Source organism: Budorcas taxicolor, chromosome 7, assembly GCF_023091745.1.
Source record: "Budorcas taxicolor isolate Tak-1 chromosome 7, Takin1.1, whole genome shotgun sequence".
In the NCBI taxonomy this organism is placed as follows: Eukaryota; Metazoa; Chordata; class Mammalia; order Artiodactyla; family Bovidae; genus Budorcas; species Budorcas taxicolor.
In genome coordinates this window covers 97,369,812-97,390,198 of record NC_068916.1, presented here as the reverse complement: position 1 = coordinate 97,390,198, position 20,387 = coordinate 97,369,812, and the positions used below count along the sequence as shown (strand labels likewise).

Sequence of the window (20,387 nt, the reverse complement as noted above, 5' to 3'; positions counted from 1 at the left end):
AGACACGACTGAGTGACTTCACTTTCACTTTTCACTTTCATGCATTGGAGAAGGAAATGGCAACCCACTCCAGTGTTCTTGCCTGGAGAATCCCAGTGACGAGGAAGCCTGGTTGGCTGCCATCTATGGGGTCGCACAGAGTCCCACACGACTGAAGCGACTTAGCAGCAGCAGCAGCATTGAGCTCCTAGTATAGGTCAGATATTATGCTTTACATTTTTTAAAGATCTTCACAGTAATCCTTAAGTATGTTTATTATTTCTGTGTGGTAGAAACTTAAGGCTTATCTAATGGGTGGTGGTGTTCAGTCGCTAAGTAGTGTCTCATTCTTTGCTACCCCATGAACTGCGGCACGCCAGGCCTCCGTATCCTTCACTATCTCCCTGAGTTTGCTCAAACTCATGTCCATTGAGTCAGTGATGCCATCCAGCCATCTCATCCTCTATCGCCCCCTTCTCCTCCTGCCCTCAGTTTTTCCCAGCAGAAAAATACGGGTGTACATATATAAATATAATGAGACAGAAGAGCTAGTAGGCCAGAAGAAAATAAGTCGAATTTCAGAAAACTGTCAAGTTAGTCTTGAATTTCCTCACAAATGTCTGTCAAAAAATTCTTTCAAAAACTCTCTCAAAGATGTCCTTTTGAATGTTTTTGATGTTAAGCAGTAGTTAGGGCGGGCAGCAGAAAGGCATAAAGTGAAAATTTAGTGCAGGATGCTTGTTCTTTAGAATAGTAAATACAGTTTTTTGATTGTAAATACAGTTCTTTTTATTGTAATTTCATACATAAATTATTACTGTAAATGTCAGGCACACAATCCTCTATTACAAGACGTAAATAAATGGATGCATTCTTAAACTGAAACCGTTGATCCTAAGACTTTGATACAGGTAGTCTAACTTACATAGGATGTTTAAATACAGTCTTTTTTCTTCTTCATTAGTGCTACTGTTTTTGTTTGTTATGAACATTTATTTGTTTGATCTTTCCTTGCGGTACAGGGCGCTCTTACTGTGGCGCGTGGGCTCTGGAGCATGCAGGCCCAGTGATAGCGGGGTGTGGGCTTAGTCATTCTGCAGCACGTGGGGTCTTCGTTCCCTGACCAGGGGTTGATCCCGTGCCCCCTGCATTGACGGCATTGAGTCTTAACCACTGGACCACCAGGGAAGTTCCAGCTTTACTTTTGATTTTTCCATCTTTTCCAGGATTTAACAGGGCTATTTCTTCTGTTGGTGATCTGGTGATAGGAAAGCAGCTGTCTACTGCTGCCCCTTTCTTAGAAGGTCATTATTTTACTCATTCTTCCGTTATGTTCCATTACAGGCCAGTTTCCAATATCTGTGATAAAAAAGCTTATTTTTCTTAACACAAAAGAATCTTTGTTTATTCACTTGAGAATACATCATTCTTAAGTACCCAGTATAGGTGTTAGTGTTTTCTTTAGTTCACAGGACTGATTAATAAGAGTATAAGTTGAATATAAAGAAAAGGAGGTATTGCTATTCTGCACAGGCGGGGCTGAGCTAACATGGACTTGCACTTCAAAGCACTTCTACCCACAGACACATGAAAATGCTAAATAATACGGGGCAAAGGGGAAAAGTATATGTGCTGCTGAACTTTAGAGAAAGCTTTGATGTGCCAGGCACAGAAGGGGACTCAGAGCAGTGAATTCTGAGCAAATGTGGCAACACAGGATATTTGGAAGGATACAGACTCTCCAGACAGAATGCTGGGATTGGGATCAGAACTTAGTATTTGACTACAGAATTAAGTCTCCTTATTGCTGGGTCCTTAGAAGGGTTGTCTCCTCTAAAGATGGTCTATAAAAACTGTGTGCCTTCAAGGACATTTTGTTCTTGTTGTGAGGATAAAATGGATTTCAGTACCAAAATATTTTGAAAGCTATAAAAAGGTATTAAAAATTGTTTTTTAATTGGAGCATAAATGAGAAACAGCCAAAGGGCCAACAGATAACATAAATGTATGAAGCTATCCAGGTATAAGACATTCGTTTAGGGGAGGCAGCTGGCCGAATTGGAGGTGAAATCCTTCATCAAAAGGAACCAGTGCTACTTAGATATAGACGATTGTGACCATGTGGGAAGTGGACCGAGTGTTTTCAGATCATCTGATTCTTAAAAAAAAGCTGCTTCTTAAAATTGTTTTCCCCCAAACACTTCTAATTAGATGACTTGGAGGAAGAAAAAACCCAAAAGAGAAAAGTAGAGACAGAGAAATGCGAAGAACAAGAAAGTTTCTATGGAAGACTTAGACTTATGCTATTTTTGAAGAAGAAATAATGAGAAGGTGGTATTAACCATTTATTAATTCACAAATATATTTTCAGAGTACATGTCAGGTAGAGTGCCAGAAGGTAGGGATACAGTTGTTAGTATAAATCGCGGTGCTCATACTAGCTTATGTTCAGCGTGCTCTCAGTGCCAGGTACCATGCTGGGTGTCTAATGCAGTCCTGTGGGGAGAGGTCTCGAACTAGGGACGAAAGTGGGATGGGGATTAACAAGTTTCCCAGGTAGGGAGAACTGCTTTATACCAGGCCTATGAGGTGAGAAGGCGTGGCACAGTCAAAGACTGAAGGAAATTAGTGAGCCTAGGTTGCAGAATGAAGTGAAGTAAAGTGAAATCGCTCAGTCCTGTCTGACTCTTTACGACCCCCATGGACTGTAGCCTACCAGGCTCCTCCATCCATGGGATTGATTCTCCAGGCAAGAGTACTGGAGTGGGTTGCCATTTCCTTTTCCAGGGGATCTTCCCAACCCAGGGATCGAACCCAGGTCTCCCACATTCCAGGCAGACGCTTTAACCTCTGAGCCACCAGAGAGATGTTTAAGATAAATTGGAAAGGTAGGCAGAGGTCAGATTTTAATCATTTTATCCCAAGAACAAAGGTGAGCCATTAAAACCCCTTAAGGTGTGACCGAAGCCTCTGAGATGGGACCAAAGCACGCCTAATTGTAAAGTCAGAGAGGGATGTTCATTTTGATGTTTGTTAGTTTGAAAAACATTTCTCAAAGCTAATCTATAGATACAGAATCATAACATTTGAGTTATGTGGAACTCATGAGTAAGTACACCGTAGATGGTAGTGCTATAAAGCTCCTAAAAATTTAACTTGAAAAAACAATTTAAAAATGGATTTAATGTCTTACTGAACAGAGTACTAATTTTTTGTGGTCACTCAAGTCATTAAAAACACTGATTTTCCACAACCTTGGGAATATTGGAAAAGAATGTTGGCTTTTATACTAAAAGAATCTGTGCAGATGTGCATTTTGAGCACTTTCCCTCCTGTCAGACAGCTGGAAATGTTGGAGGCAGAAAAGGGCCAAGGAAAGGGAGCATCTTCTAGCTGAGTCAGCCTGCTTGAGTAGCCTTCTGGGAAGTACAACCCAACATTTCTGCTTGTATCTCATTTGTTGAAACTTTTAGCTAATAGCCATACTTTGCTGCAAGGAGCTTGTGCTATACACTTTTTATACTGGGTGGACCTTAACCTTGAGATTTCTGTTACTAAGGAAAAGAAGACATGCTGAGTTAGGCAGTTAGCAGTTTCTGAGGCAGCTGTTGTAGGCAGTTGGTTTTTAATCTCCCCTCCTTGGTATTTTTGCCTTTTTATATCTGTTAAGGAAAAGCTTTAGGTAGTTTTTATATTTTTACCTGTACAGCTTAGCCACTTTATTGACTGAACTTTTGATACTTTTATTTTCCATGCCACTGAATGTTTACTTGCTTGCCTGTTTCATATGCATTTGACTTCTGCAGCTCTTTTATATATATAAAAGAGCCAAGGAATTCCCTTATATAAACCCCATATAGTAATTAAATCCAGGAAAATTTATGTTAATATACTTTAATGATTAATCTGTATTCCAGTTTTGTCAATCATCCCAATCATCTTTCAGTACAGGGTTCTGTCTAAAATTGGATTTGGTTGTTATGTCTCTTTAATCTCCTTTAATCTGAAACAGTTCTTTGTCTTTCTTGACATAAGCATTTTGAAGGCTACATATAAGGCTAGTTATTTTATAGAATATATTTCACAATTTAGATTTTACTTGTTTACTTATGATTTGATCCAAGTTACGCATTCCCTACACTTGGATCCCCTACCCTGAGCCTCCCTACACTTGCATCCCCTGGCTGGAGGGCTGTGTGAGTGACAATACATCTTTCACAAGGTATCAAATCTGGAGGCTCATGATGTCTGTCTGTCCCTATTGATAATACTAGTGTTGATCACCAGGACAGGGTAGTATCTTTTTTTTCCCCTCTGTAGTTTCTAATTTATCCATTAATATATCTAATAAGCAATTTGTAAGACGATACTTTGAAACTGTGTAAATATCTCAACAAAGCCTCCTCCTCTCCTCCCCCAACATTTAGCATCTTTGGTGGTTTTTGCCCAAACAGTGTTTGCTATGATAATTGTAACATCGTAACTTTCCAGCACTACAGCCCTGTCCACATTACCAGCTGGCATTCAGAATTCTATCAGCCCTCCCCTGCCATCTGTCTTTCTCCCTGACTACCTGTCCTCAGTGCGGACTTGAGGATTCTTTTTTTATTTACTAGGTAATTATCTTTTACTATTTGTTTTGATGCCCAAATCAGATTTAGCCAGTGGAAGCCCTTCAGGTTGGCTCCTATATCCTGTTTTTTTTTTTGTTCTGTTTGTATTTAGTATTTTGCTTTTTGGCACAGCAAGCTTATTTAGTTTCATCTGGTACCTTCCCTGTCCCAGCCTTAGAATCTGCCATTTCCTAAAGGGCACCTAGTTTACTAAAGTGTGGATTTGTATTTTGGAATCAAGATCTGGGTGCTAGCTGATTATAAATTTAAAACTTCAAAGTGGTATGTTTACATTGGGTGATAAGTAGCGAATAAGGTACACTCATAAAGGCAAAATGATACATAGGGGTTTTTTTAATATCATTGTGGTATCAAAGATTGGTTCATCTTTGAGGGACAGGTTGAGACTATGCTGTTATCTACACAATGGAGACTATGCAGTTGCGTAACGGAGAACGGACTGTATCTACTGTACACTGTTGCGCAGTGATCTCCAGGATACAATGTATATACAGTATGGCATCAATTATTCAAGATTATAAATATGTTCATAATCATTTATGAAAGGGGAATATAAAAATACTCATTTATAATTTACTTATATTGAGAAAGGAAAAATAAAAAATAATTACTGTAGTGGGAGGAAGGTCATGATGTAGAGAAGACAAAAGATAAAAGCTAGATTTTGGATTTTAACTTTTGTACCTTTCAAGCTGAATGTAAGTAAATAAAGCAATAAATAAATAATGTAATAAATAAATCAAAGTGAGTAAAAGTAGTTCCTAAAAATGAAGTAAAAGCAAATAACCCTAATTAAACAAAATTAGTGACCATACAGAAAAAAACAGTTTTAGTTGTCTTCAAAGCAATAGTTTGATAGTAAGGGTGAGTATTCTTGAAGGCCAAGAATTGTGAAGAAATGTTAACTTTTAGTAATCATATAAGAATATTACTGTTTTGAAACTGTTATGTGTATTCTAAGATAAGCAAATAAATGATCTTACTAGTGTCATTTGGAATGAAGACACTCAACCCAAGTGATAGTACAAATAGAAAAATCAAAGAAAAAAACCTACAAATTTAAATTGAAAATATTGGTATTAATCCTTAATACATTGTCTCTAAAGAAGGCTTCCCTGGTGGCTCAGAGGTTAAAGCGTTTCGCTCCAATGCGGGAGACCTGGGTTCGATCCCTGGGTCGGGAAGATCCCCTGGAGAAGGAAATGGCAATTCACTCCAGTATTCTTGCCTGGAGAATCCCATGGACGGAGAAGCCTAGTAGGTTACAGTCCATGGGGTCGCAAAGAGTCAGATACGACTGAGCGACTTCACCTTAGCTTAACTCATCTTATTTAAAAAAATCTTAAAAGCAATAACCAATCCACTCAGGTTGGAATTTAATTTCCAACATAAACAGAAGCAAGGCTTTTTGATGAAATGCCTGAGTTACAATTTGAGGCAAGAAATACACAAGAAGAGCCTGGTTCATCTTGTCAGACCAGAAAGAGAGGAAGCTGTCAAAGACAACTTGAGGTCTTGTGAAAAGGATTCAGGAAGTAATAAAGGGTTTCCTGTTTGCTAAAGAGGGGGCAGTTTGAGTATTAATGATGATAATGGATTGTTAAAACTCATCAAATAATTTCAATCCTTGAGTTCATAGTGAGATTTAGAACATTACTGGTCTTCTTATCTTGAAAGGATGCTAGCAGTTTAGCTTATTTTGAAAGCTGAAAAAGAAGGAAAATAAATGAAAATGCCTTTCCTGTATGAACTGTACCTGAAAGTTAACAAGTATAATGAGGGAAAATTTCTCATTATAGTAAGTATTCCACCTATTAGTGGAGAAATGATATAATGGGTAAGTAAAGAATGACAGTGTCACCATTTTACTGCCTTTAAATAAATAGTGAATCAGTTTGTGTAGGGCTTATGAGGAACTATGTAATGAAGGGATAAGGCTGAAAATAACATGAGCACACACATCAAACAACCTCACACAAAAAGAGACAACCAAACATTATTTTTTTCTACTAGAGGTCCACAGCAACTTTTCAAACATGTTCTTGCCAAGGAAAACTGAATTAAGTCTGAGCCTCTAGGTCTGACAATTTATAAGAAACACAAGGGACAGAAAAATATGTCACATAATACCACAGAAGTGCAGTTAGTAAAATCTGGAAAGCAGGAAGTGTCTGCAGGAAAAACTGCCTAATTTATTCCACAAAATAAACTGCAGGGGAAAAAATAATAATTTCATACTTAACATTAAGAAAATAAGTGATTTTTTAAAAAAAATATGGTACTAGTTTTGTAGAGGTTTAAAAATAGTGGAGTTTTTGTTTTTACATGTAAGTTAAAGTATTTATGGATGAAATTTCAATATGTTTGAGATTGTGGAAAGCTGGATTATTTGAAACAAAATTGTTATGAGTTGATAATTGTGAAGTTGATAGATAAATGGTTATTTGATTGTTCTTGTTTATATTTGAAATTGAGCATAAAAACAATCTTGAAAAGAAACTTTAATTTGAATTGCTGTTTTATCTTTTAAATGTATTTTTTTAATTTAATTTACCCCAAGAAAACTCTTTTATCCAAGTACCCATATAATGAGTTTTCTTTTGTAAATTGAGAACAATAAGGGAAAGAATTAAGTATTTTTAATAATATGCCTTATACTATTGGGCTATTAAGATTTAATATAATTCATAAGGATAACTTGTAAGTGGTATACAGATACTTATATTGTATTTAAAAATCACTGGTATAGGTTACTACCTAAATAAATTGGAGCTGAGAAATATTTTTATAGTCCAACTCTATTTGTGAATTTTATATAAGATACTATATCCGTAAGCATCTTTGATTTGTTTGCTTATGTATATATCCATCCACTCACCAAACATATTGAGTCCTTCATTTAGTGCTCAGCATACAAAGAACAAGTAAAACTTCCAGCACTCTAGGAACATATGGTAGAATACCAAGAAATAAAACAGAAACTACAGCAAATATTACATTATGTGCTTATAGCTAACATAGTAATAGGTACAGGATATTGTGGGAATACTGAGGTAAGTATTCCTGCTTTAATGTTGTATGTGTGTGTGTGTGTGTGTGTGTGTGTGTGTGTGTGCGCGCTCTAGTTGCTCAGTCATGTTCATCTTTGTGACCCCATGGACTGTAGCCCACCAGGCTCCTCTGTCCATGGGATTCTCCAGGCCAAGAATACTGGAGGGGGTTGCCATTTCCTTCTCCAAGGCATCTTCCTGACTCAGGGATCGAACCCTGGTCTCCTGCATTGCAGGCAGATGCTTTACCATCTGAGCTACGAGGGAAGCCTAGGGAAGCTGTAATGTTGGGTTGATTTAATCTTGGAGTCAGGAGAGATTTGTCAGAGAAGTATCCATGAAGTGAGGCTCAAGTAGAAATTATATAGTGAAAAAATTTTTAAAAAGGAAGTAATTGTGCAAAAGCAGAAAGTGGAAAGAGAAACTCACATTCTGAGTATTACAAGTAGTATGCCATCACTAAAACTAAGGGTTTAGATGGGAAACTGGCTGGAGATAGGTTGGTGGAGACAGATTCCTGCACCTCATAGATGTTTGACTTTTGTTACAGAACCACTGAAGACCTACCCAGTTAGCCAGGTTTGATTTTTATTTTGGAAAGAGCATATGCAACAGTGGGTTGAAATAGAACTGCTTCATTACGGAGAGGCTTTTTACCTGTTTTTCCTCAGAATTTTACGTCCCACTGTTCCCCCCTCCCCCAAACCTGTATCTATTTATCTCTCAAGTATTAGAATTTCCTTTTAAAATGTGTAAAACATTTGCATGGTTCAGAAATTGACAGTTCATTTCAATCCTTGTTCCTTCTGCTTTGTTCTTTCCCCTCTCCTTGTAGGTAACCATTTTTGACTTAATTGCCTTATACACCATTATTGCTTTTGAAAAAAGCATAAGCAAATATGTGTAAACATTTCTCCCTTCATACCCAAAGGAAGCGTACTATAAATGCAGTTTTGTATCTTGCCTTTTTTTTTTTTTACATAACTGTATCTCATTCTACGGAAGTATATAAGGCATTCCTTACTAATTCTGTGTGTATTCTTAGCCCTACTATGAACAATTTAAGTGAAATAAATACTTCATGCTTTTAATATCTAAGGTGAAGACATTCTGATAATAAGCCTATATGCCTTTAGAGTAGTCTAGGCTTAGGCTGTTTGCTTTTTTCATCAGCCAGAACTACTTTCACCTAAAGAGTATGAAAGGAAGATTCCTGCATTCGCTTAAGAATATTGGTATATTAACAAGGGATCTTGATACATTTAGAAGGAATTTTGACCAGCTATTTTCTCAAGATATACTTAAGAATATAGGCCCATGATAGCTCCCAGATTCAATTATCTATCCGTTTACTTTTCAGGTATTTACTGAGCGTCCACCTGTGTAAGATACTCTGGGGGAAAAAAACAGTACCTTCAAGAAGCTTATAAGCAATTAAAATGATACCCCTTCTACTTAATTCTTCTTTCTAAAGGATTAGTTCATCTTTACTTTCTTCTAAATGTTCTCCAATTACTGTGCCTGACTTGTTTGTGTTCTTCATACCCCCTGGTTGAATTATTTTAAATGTAGCCCAGAGAGGTATTTATTGGTTGACATGACTGTCTCTCCATACTAGGTTAGAAGTTCTTATAATGGTAAGGGCGTTTTGTCTTATCTCAGTCTTCCCAGTGCCTAACAAATGATAGTTTTTGCTATAGTAATACATGAAAAGTGTTGCTTAACTAGTGGGTTAAAGGAAAAATGAAATTGTGTGTCAGGAAAAATATCTTCTCTGATATTCTTACTGAAATTTCAGGGCCCAAATAGAATGCAGAATGGTCACTTTTGCTTTTTAACTAAAAGGTGCTATGCTATTCTTAAACCATGTGTCTGGAGGTTAGAAACTGGCAGAAACGGTCTTGATATAGCCTTTAAGATGTAACTTTTTATTTACGCTATGAAGAAAGACATATTCCAGTAGATTCCCAAATTTTAAAAGTAGGTGTTTGTTTGTTCACATTGTAAGCAAAACTTTTAGAATCAAATGTCTTCTTGAAAATTTTATGTCTGTTTCCATGTAGAAACTATTAACGCCTTGCTCTCAAAAATTACTTTTAGGAAGGGTTCTGTTCAATCTTGTAGTTTTTGTAGAGTAATACCTCCATCTAGTGGTGTTTGTGAGAACTACAGCAAGAGAATAGAAGCTTGAGTTTTGTTCTGTGTGTGTGACATTACCTGTTGTTTATCATAAAGTCAGTTAAAATTACATCAAAAGCTGAGTCTGCCACGTATTTAAAAAATTTAATGCCCTGGTTTTCAGCAATTCAGATGTAAACACCAGTTAACAAATGGCCTTTCGGATAATATTGATTGACACAATCAATTACGTATAGACTATTTCTAGACTCCTTTGGACTGGAAATAAGTACTGGAAAGTGTGTGTGTGTGTGTGTGTGTGTGTGTGTGTGTGTATGTATACAGAGGCTAGGAAAGATTGTGAGAATTTACTATTTCAGACATATTATGAGTGAACCATAAAAAATTGAATAATTTTCTCAGAGAAGAAATTAGTAATCTTATTTTTTAGTAAATTGTACTTTATCATAGCTTAGTTGTAATAAGTTACATTCCTCTGAGATGTTAGAACATAGATGTGGACTTGAAAACAAGTTGAAACTCAATTTAATTCATTTTCTGCCTTTTACTAAATGAGAATTTTTATCACATTTTTCTTCACACAATTTCTTCTTTATGTTTACTATATCAGATAGCCTTTTAAGAATAGGGACTGTGTCTTAAACATTTTGTTTCATTACCCTTGGAGGAAGATTGCGATATAATTGCTTATGTTTTAGCCCAGGCTACTAAATTTATCAAGTCAGTTATTGTTGTAGGTTAACATTAATTCCTTTTTCTGTTTGTTTGGCTATACAAGGTTGACATACTAAACAAACAAGGCTTAATGATGTGGAGCTTTTTGCTGAGTTAAGAAAAGCTAAATTTTGAATTAATTTTGTTTGAAATCTATTTATTTTTAAATTGTAGCCAGTCGGATGATGATTCTGGGTCAGCTTCCGGCTCTGGATCTGGTTCGAGTTCTGGAAGCAGTAGTGACGGAAGCAGTAGCCAGTCAGGTAGCAGCGACTCAGACTCTGGATCCGAATCGGGCAGTCAGTCGGAGTCTGAGTCAGACAATTCCCGAGAAAATAAAGTTCAAGCAAAACCACCGAAAGTTGATGGAGCTGAGGTAATGAATAACGTATTCAATGACAGGTAGATTTCCTGTATTACTTTCGGAAAATGTATAGCATTGGTTTAGAGCATTCTTGATCTAGCTTTTAGGAAATGTTGTTTTTAAGTATTAAAATGCACTTTAAATTGTTCTCGAACTTGGTGTCATTTGTGGACTAAGTCTATAACTATTGATGTATAAGATAAGTATAAAATGAACACACATGAAACTTTCTCTTTTTGAAGCAGAAATTGTTGCATAAATACTCAGTGTCTCATGGATAAAAATGTAAGGCTTTTGAGGTCTTTTTGTTAATTTTACAGTGTTATCTCTACTTTCAAGATGTTCAAAGGATATAATGTATTGCCAATAGGAGTATTTAATAGAATTCTGCTTCCTTGAAGATACGTGGTAGAATATGCCAAAGGCCATTCTGTTTTAAAAAAGCAATTATAAAATTTAGTAAAACTTGTCTATACATCAGAATGGTGTACAGAGTGTTACTTAGAGTACCAGTCAAGATAAGATGCTTGGGCCAGAATATACACATAGTTTCCTTCATGCAGGAAGTTTTGCTACCAGAAACAAAAAAGTCTGTTGAACTAAAACTGTGCTTAGTTAATTTGCATTCTGACTCAAGCTCCTCATCTTCACCTCACACCAATTAAAAAGATAGGTAGCCACACTTGGAATAGCACTGGTGGCATATATTATCCTGTTGTTTTTGACAATAGTCCTAACACCAAAGAATATATTGATTAAGACTGTCTTATCTGTGAAACTCAACACACCATAAATTATTTATATACATCTAAAGCTCAACATTTATTTTAATTATATTGCAGCAATATTGTTTTACATCTGTGTGAGTAAGGAAAATAGTCTTACTATTATTTATTATTTGGAGGCAGTGAAAATGTTGATACTGGTTTTCAATAGATTATCTTTTCTCTAGTTTTCTCAAAACTTTGTTCTTCACTTGTGTATATCTCCATTACAGTTCTGGAAATCTAGCCCTAGTATTTTGGCCGTTCAGAGATCTGCAATGCTTAAGAAGCAGCAGCAGCAGCAGCAACGTCAAGCTTCATCTAATAGTGGATCAGAGGAGGTGACTCTTCATTGTGAAAGCTATTATTTGAAAAGTAGACTTGATGCCTAATTATTTAACTGGGGGCTATTTACGAAATTATGAGAAACAGTAAGGGTATTAGAAGGATAGGAAAATAGCTACATTTAAATGTGCATCAGTAGTCTTGAAATGTAGACATACTTTTATTGTAAGCAGTGTAGTTCCTGTGTGTACACATGAGCACGCATGTGTGTATGTTTGCACAAAAACATTCAGGAAGAACTATAGGTTTCCCCACCTATCCGAAAATGGAGTATCCTTTTACCTGAGCCAAGTGGTATAAAAAAGCAAAGAGGCTATTCCCTTAGGCCACATCTTGGTGTAATTGTCATGGGAAAAGTGAGGAAAGCACAGATGCTCACAGGCACAGTTCAGAATCCTGGCAGCTCAGTGCTGAGGATGGTCCCAGGGGAGGAGCTTGAAGGTGCTGCTCCGCATGCTTGCCACCTCAGTAACAGCTTGCTGCGAAACAAATGCTGAGTGCTCAGAGCTGGGTTTTGTAAAAGTGAAAATTCTCTTCAGATTTGTTTTAGTTAGTGAAAAAAGTTACTAGTGTAGGTTCTTTTGTAAAAGTTTAGTGATATAAATTGAACTTTCAAAGATTGGGGGGGTATCTGTATATCAAAAACTGCCTATTGAAGAAAAATACTAAATGAGAATTTGACATACCAACAGTTAGGATTCCTCTTTGGGGTCTTACTAGGCAACAGTAGTAGTATCCAGAAATGGTAGATTATAAGATTTTATACAAAATGCTGACATTGTAATGTTTACTTAATTGCACTGGCTGTTACATATTTACAGTAAAAATGTAGTACTTTATATGCTAATTTATGGTATAAATGTAACATGGAAAAACTTCACAGTTTTATTAGTAAAGTGAATGTTTAATAGTATGACAAGGAAAAATGTTACTATAGTTGAATTCTAATCATTAACAGCCTTAACTTTTTATATTTTTCTGTACAGGATTCCTCTAGCAGTGAAGATTCCGATGACTCATCCAGTGAGATCAAAAGGAAAAAGCATAAAGAGTATGTGCCATTTTGTTCAACTGATTACTTTTATATCAAAAAAATCCTAATGATTTATATTTCTTCCTTTATGACCAATTGTTGCCAGAAGTGAACTTCCTGGTTCATGGCAGTTTATAGGTTAATTTAAACCGTTAATTCTTTCATGTTTCTGTGACAACATGGGTTTTTTTTTGTGCCACTTCTCTCCTATAACACCTCTCCCGTATATTTTTTCAACTTCAAAGATCTTCTTAGTCACAATATCAGAAGATCTTAATAACTTGAAAAACTTATATAGGAATGTTGGGACCAAAGATGATGGATTTCAGATAGTTCTGATGTTAATAGCTATCCTTAATTTGTCTGCACATGAAATTTACTTCCTCTTTAGAACTCATTTAGCAACTCACTGTAATTCCCAAAGATCTTGACCCAGGAAGTGTTAAAAAATACTTCAAGTCTCAGTTCTGATATTTTAGATGGTCTGAGTTGTTTTTTCTCTCATTTCTTCAAAAACATTGTTCCATTGTCTTGTCTCTCTGTCTTAGATATTCTGCAGTTTCACACTGGTACATCCAGCTTTGGATTTGTTATTTATTTATCCCACTTTATGCACTTTATTTTATGCATCTTTAATGTGAAGATTCATGAGTTTTACTAATTTCTAAAAATCCAATCATTGCATCTCTTGGCATTTTCTCTTTTTCATTCTATCAGTTTCTGTTACTATAGTTAAGAGATATATATTTTATCTGTCTTGGATCATACCTATTATATATCTGTTGGATCATCCTTCCAGTCCTCCATGAGTCTTACTTTACCATGTGTTTTATCCTTTTATTGCTGTGCTATGTTCTGGTTGATTTCTTTAGATCTGTCTTTTGTTTTACTAAGTGTGTTTTCAGCTACTGTGTCTTATCAGCTGTTCAACTTTTCCACTGAAATAGTAATTTCTAAACTTAAGCAAAGAATATTTTTAAAATATGAGTAATTTAGGATGATGGATAGATTTTGTTGGATATAAAAATCATTATACTTACTATAAAAATATAAAATGGAGATTTTTTTCATGGATCCTGCCTATTGCTATGTCTAATGTGCAAACTCTGGAAAAAAAATCTCAAGATAAAAAATTAGCTTCTCCCATTATGTTTTTTTTTTTAATATCATAAACCAGATTTTATCATGTGGCTTGCTTATGCAACGCTTAACATGACATAGTTGTAATTGGTATAAGCTGTGCAGAGCACTGGAGTAGAAATAGTGCCTTTGATACAGAATGTAGTGTATATGTAAGAACTTAATGTATATCTTTCATTTAAAGTTAATACTATAGTAGAATATTAACAGTGAATCCAACATTTTTTTCTTTCCATGTTATTTGAAATTAATTAGACTAAAAATAGTAATAAGAGTTAAGGTAGTTATTGAATGTTGGTTAAGATGGAATGTTATTATTTTTTCTTCAATTTTTTGATACCTTATTTTAAGTTTCTTAATGTATAATATTTTAAAAATCATTTTTTAAAGGGTATGTTTTTAAAAATCACACTCTCCACAAAATTACAATGAAAGGAATTATTATAGAATCTATTTTGAAATGGCAAGTATAATTAGACAGAATTTTCAAAATTAAGCACTGTGACTCTAAATTAGCATACTGTGTTTTCACCTAAACTCCACTTACTTACGTTACATTTTGAGGTATGATTAAATGATTAACAAAAAACTTCTGGAGCTGGAGAAATCTATGAAGAATATTTTCCAGCATTTTCTTATTCTACAGATATTTGAGTATTTTTATGAGTGAAAATGGTATTTTTTATATTAGCTGAAATGTAATTTAGCTTGATTATTTTTATATTTTGTCAGACAAAATTTGCTATATATCTATAAGTAAATATATATTTTATATACAGTGAAGATTGGCAGATGTCTGGATCGGGGTCACCCTCTCAGTCTGGTTCGGATTCGGAATCTGAAGAAGAAAGAGATAAAAGCAGTTGTGATGAAACAGAATCAGATTATGAGCCAAAAAATAAAGTTAAAAGTAGAAAACCTCAAAACCGGTATGTATAGTATGTTCTTGGTTTGATTCTGAAAATTGTTGGTTACAGAAGGTATTCGTTCTTTTTCTTAGAGTTTCTCAAGGCTTGTTTTATGCCAGTATTTCTGTAAAATACCTCTTTCCTTTACTTTTCCCTAGATCTAAGTCAAAAAATGGAAAAAAGATTATTGGACAAAAAAAGAGACAGATTGATTCATCTGAGGAGGAGGAGGAGGATGAAGAAGAATATGATAATGATAAAAGAAGCTCTCGTCGCCAAGCAACTGTCAATGTTAGCTATAAGGAAGATGAAGAAATGAAAACAGATTCTGATGACCTCCTGGAAGTCTGTGGAGAGGATGTTCCTCAACCTGAGGAAGAGGAATTTGAAACAATAGAACGGTTTATGGATTGTCGGATTGGAAGAAAAGGAGGTATTTAAAGAAAAAGAAACCTTCATTTTTGGTTTTGTTTTTCAGTAATTTTACTAGAGTGACTTTTTTCCTGAAGACACTTTTCAACTTTGAAAGCTGAGGGTGGAGTTTTTACTTTTATACTTATTTGCTGTAAAATAGACCTTGCTTCTGGAGAAGGGAATGGCAACCCATTCCAGTATTCTTGCCTGGAGAATCCCATGGGCAGAGGTCCCTAGCAGGCTACAGTTCATGGGGTTGCACAGTCGCACACGACTGAGCGACCAACACATAGACACACACATACACACACACACTCCCTGCTTGGGGTTTCCCTGGTGGCTCAGTGGTAAAGAATCTATTTTGAACACTTCATCATACTTGTCCTACCTCTGGTAAGTTTGAATCTGATCTCTCAGTCAGTGAATTCCCCCCTCCCTCCTTTCTTTTTCCATATATGTGTGAACATACAGTTTATCTTTCTCTTGACTTATTTTACTTAACATGATGCTACTGAGGTCTATCCATGTTGTTACAGATAGCAGATTTCCTCCTTTTTATGGCCAAATAGTATTCCATTGTATATGTACGTACAGTGTTTTTTTAATCCAGTCATCTGTTGGTGGACGCTTAGGGTCTTTCCATGCATTATCTGTTATAAGTGATGTACCGGTGAACATGGGAGTGTGAAATAACTTCTACAAAGTGATTTCAAGCATGTAGTTTTTAAAGATGATTTTTAGTTAACCTTTCTATTCTAGAATTCAGTTTCTTCAATGAATGTGTAATATAGTTTCCTGTAAACTCATACCCTGTTTGTTACATATTTAAAAGAGCATATATTTTTCTGTTTATATTCTTGAAATTTTGAATTGAAATACTTCAATAACAGAATCACATGGAAGTATTGTACTTTTTTTTTTTTCAGCTACTGGTGCTACTACAACCATCTATGCAGTTGAAGCAGATGGTGACCCAAATGCAGGATTTGAAAAAAACAAGGAACCAGGAGAGATCCAGTATTTAATTAAATGGAAAGGATGGTCACATATCCACAATACTTGGGAGACAGAGGAAACCCTTAAGCAGCAAAATGTTAGAGGAATGAAAAAATTAGATAATTATAAGAAAAAAGATCAGGAAACAAAAAGATGGTATGTTTTATGTTGGAGTTAAAAATTAGTGATGCTTAAATTCATTTGTTTCAGCTTCTTCATTATTCAAACTGATTCACATTTGAGTGACAAGATGGGAGATTTTGTGCTACAGATGGGATTTAGGGGAGATTTTTAACTTTGTTCTTGGGTTAATAATCTTTCAGGTTGAAAAATGCTTCTCCAGAAGATGTGGAATATTATAATTGCCAGCAAGAACTTACAGATGATCTCCATAAGCAGTATCAAATAGTGGAACGAATAATTGGTTAGTAATAAATGATTCTAATTAAACATTTATTTTTCCATGCTTGAAGTCATCTGAAAACTTAAGTTTTGCTTGCATATCAAATACAGTAGCTTGCTCTTATAATAGTGAAACCAGATGGCTTATTTTTACTTCTATAGTTTTTACCAAGAATTATTCCTTGGATACAATTCAGTGTAAAATATATCTGATTTATCTCACAGCTCATTCCAATCAGAAGTCAGCTGCTGGCTATCCTGATTATTATTGCAAATGGCAGGGTCTTCCATACTCAGAGTGCAGCTGGGAAGATGGCGCTCTTATTTCCAAAAAGTTTCAAGCATGCATAGATGAGTATTTCAGCAGGAATCAATCAAAAACCACTCCTTTTAAAGACTGCAAAGTGAGTATTGTTTGCCATTTTAAATTATTGAAACTGTATTTATGCATCATAAATATTACAAGCCCACATAGAGAGTTGGATCCTGATTTCATACAGGCTACAGGAGAGAACTATTTGGATGGTAGGTCCTACAGGTATTCCTGTAATTGCTGTGCCATTTTAGATGTGGCACTGTCTTCTAGCCTTGGTGACTGAAACTTGTGTCAGAAAGATAATAAATTGGTTGGTGGCAGTTGTGGGGACTGGGTCAGGGAGGTCAAAAAGGGAAAATTTCTTGGAAACTAGATGTATATGCTTGATTTAAAAGGTAGTGAATATTATCATTGATGATAGGAAAGGAAGAGAGGGATGTCCCCATAAGAAAGTGTCAAGGACTGCCTTGCCTAATACTTAAAAGTTACTACTGGTGATAGTTTGGGGTCTGTGTACTATTAGAATTTGTTTTCTTATTATAAGATTTAATTAAATTCATAAGGGTAATTTAGAAATGAGAAATCAAATGGAAAGTTAAACCAGTTTTATGTTTTATTTCTAGGTCAGGGCTGGAACTGTGGTTAAATGAATGAATTTAACATAGCTTTTACTTGTGAAACATGTGAGATCCAAGTATTTCAGCAATGACCTCTGTCATTTTTTGTTCTGAAAAGAGACCAGAATATTTCACTGTACATTGTTATAGAAAACAGACTTCTTTCAGTCCTCATGTATATTTTGTCATGGAATTTCTGAGCATGATGATTTGAGATGAAATTTTAAAATTTATGGTAAAAGCTGAGATCTTCATCTTTTAATATGATTTCTTATGTTTAATAATTCATGTTAATATTTTTTTCTACAAAAGGTATTAAAACAAAGGCCAAGATTTGTAGCCCTAAAGAAGCAGCCATCCTATATTGGAGGACATGAAGGATTAGAATTAAGAGATTATCAACTGAATGGTTTAAATTGGCTTGCTCACTCTTGGTGCAAGTATGTATATTTTGAATTGTTTATTTAAAAGGATAAAATTTTTTACAAATGTGGGGTTTGGAAAAGATTTCTACCAGCATAAAGGATAAGACAAGACCCTCTGGTATTTATATGTAGGTCTTTGAATTTCCTATTATATAAACAGTTGTTTAGTTGCTCAGTCGTGTCTTAATTCTTTGACCCCATGGACTATATAGCCTGCCAGGCTCCTCTGTCCATGAGATATCCCAGGCAAGAATACTGGGGTGGGTTGCCATTTGCTTCTCCCAGGGATCATCTCTGCCCAGGGATCAAACCTGTCTCTACTACTGTCTTGGCAAGCGGGTTCTTTAGCATTGAGCCACCAGGGAAGCCCTATGTAGACAGTACTTCTTATATTAAGAAGAAAAAGAACTTTTTGATTGTTGCAATATTTAAATATGTTTTAATTGAAATCAGAATATGTATACATTGTTTCACAGTGTCCTGGACTGTCTCTCTTCCAGTTATTTCTAATAGCCAGTTTGGCTTCTGTTTTTTTCTTCCTCTCTCCTGTGTCTCCTACTCTCTTTTTGGCAGTGTTGGTGACTAGGGTGCAGTTTTTTTGTTTTTTAAACTTTAACATAGCTGTAGTTTTATCTGGACTCTACCACTTGTAGATGAATTGTATCCTTATCTCCATAACTGACTGTAAATAATTCTGATAATTTCTAAGCTGCTTTTATATTCTAAAATCATAAACTCTCTTATACTATTATAGTTAATAAAAATGCATATTGTAAATAATACCTATCAGATTAATCTGATTTAACTTCATATAAATTTTTACATGGATTATATATAAAGGTTACTTATAAATTTGAGTCTTTATTGCATACATGATTTTTGTTTTTCATTTTGCAGAGGTAATAGTTGCATACTTGCTGATGAAATGGGCCTTGGAAAAACAATACAGACGATCTCATTTCTGAACTATTTGTTTCATGAACACCAATTATATGGACCTTTTCTGTTAGTAGTACCACTCTCCACTCTCACTTCCTGGCAAAGGGAGATTCAGACATGGGCTTCTCAAATGAATGCTGTGGTTTATTTAGGTGACATCAACAGCAGAAACATGGTAAGTTGTTTCACCACAAATTTAGAAATTTAGACAAACTCATCTTTGAGGACGTGTCTTTGATTGGTCTTTATAAAGTCTTAGTTTCCAGCATTAAACTTGCTACACAGTAAGATTCATCACATGTTTGATTGGCTTAATAAAAATTAATTTTTGTTTTAGTGTTGTTATATATATTTTTTCCTGCCTTATTATAAGTTTCAAATATACATGAAAGCCTACAGAAGAATGTAATAAAATCTCTATATCCTGTGTCCAACTGCACAGTTTTAACTCTTACCTGTTTTGTTTCATCTGTCCCTCTAGATACTTTCCTCCAAATTATTATTGTCAAGCAAACCCCAAACATATTTTATCTACAAAAAAGAAATCACTTTTGTTTGGTCAAATGAGAAGTTCCTTCAGTGAAAAGCATATATTAAAAATTTGGCTGTTAAAAAAATGTGGCTATTTTTTTTTACAGAAGATTTTGATATGCTGGAGTATTTATGTTTTACTTATAAGTAAGATCAGTGTAGCTTATACTGTATAAAGAATTGTTAAAGTTTTTATGCATAAACATATAGACACATTTTTTGTATTTTGAATGGATTTTACTTCAGATACTCAAGTAAAATTATACTTCTGAAAAAATGTTTGTTTTAAAATTGTCTTTGAAATTTCTTGATAGATAAGAACTCATGAATGGATGCATCCCCAGACCAAACGGTTAAAATTTAATATACTGTTAACAACTTATGAAATCTTGCTGAAGGATAAGGTATGTATTAATCTGTTTTTCTGTTTGGTGTATATCAGTTTTTCTTTTATATTGTGGATAGGATGAAAAGATAAACATAAATCAGTGGTCACCAGATTCAAAGTCTGTGGGTCAAGTCCGGCTTCTCTTGTTTGTTTATTTTTTTATGATCCTTGAAGTAAGGTTGATTTTTACATTTTTAAGTGTTGTAAATACAAACCAAAGGATATGAAACCAGCTTGTTATAGTGTCTGTTGATTTGTAAGGTCTCTAAAGAGGAGGACGGATCACACT

At 35.0% G+C, this 20,387-nt stretch overlaps 1 protein-coding gene across 1 annotated transcript in view; it reads left to right on the top strand.

Moving 5' to 3' along the window:
* The window catches only part of CHD1 (chromodomain helicase DNA binding protein 1), a 68,772-nt gene that overhangs the window by 11,784 nt on the left and 36,601 nt on the right, over positions 1-20,387 (top strand). Inside the window, exons 2-12 of the mRNA XM_052643439.1 lie at positions 10,691-10,892; positions 11,878-11,985; positions 12,976-13,040; positions 14,942-15,091; positions 15,229-15,503; positions 16,411-16,636; positions 16,804-16,904; positions 17,108-17,286; positions 18,128-18,255; positions 19,138-19,354; positions 20,025-20,114. Of these exons, the coding sequence (XP_052499399.1) occupies positions 10,691-10,892; positions 11,878-11,985; positions 12,976-13,040; positions 14,942-15,091; positions 15,229-15,503; positions 16,411-16,636; positions 16,804-16,904; positions 17,108-17,286; positions 18,128-18,255; positions 19,138-19,354; positions 20,025-20,114 (1,741 nt within the window). The remainder of the gene's footprint in view (positions 1-10,690; positions 10,893-11,877; positions 11,986-12,975; positions 13,041-14,941; positions 15,092-15,228; positions 15,504-16,410; positions 16,637-16,803; positions 16,905-17,107; positions 17,287-18,127; positions 18,256-19,137; positions 19,355-20,024; positions 20,115-20,387) is intronic.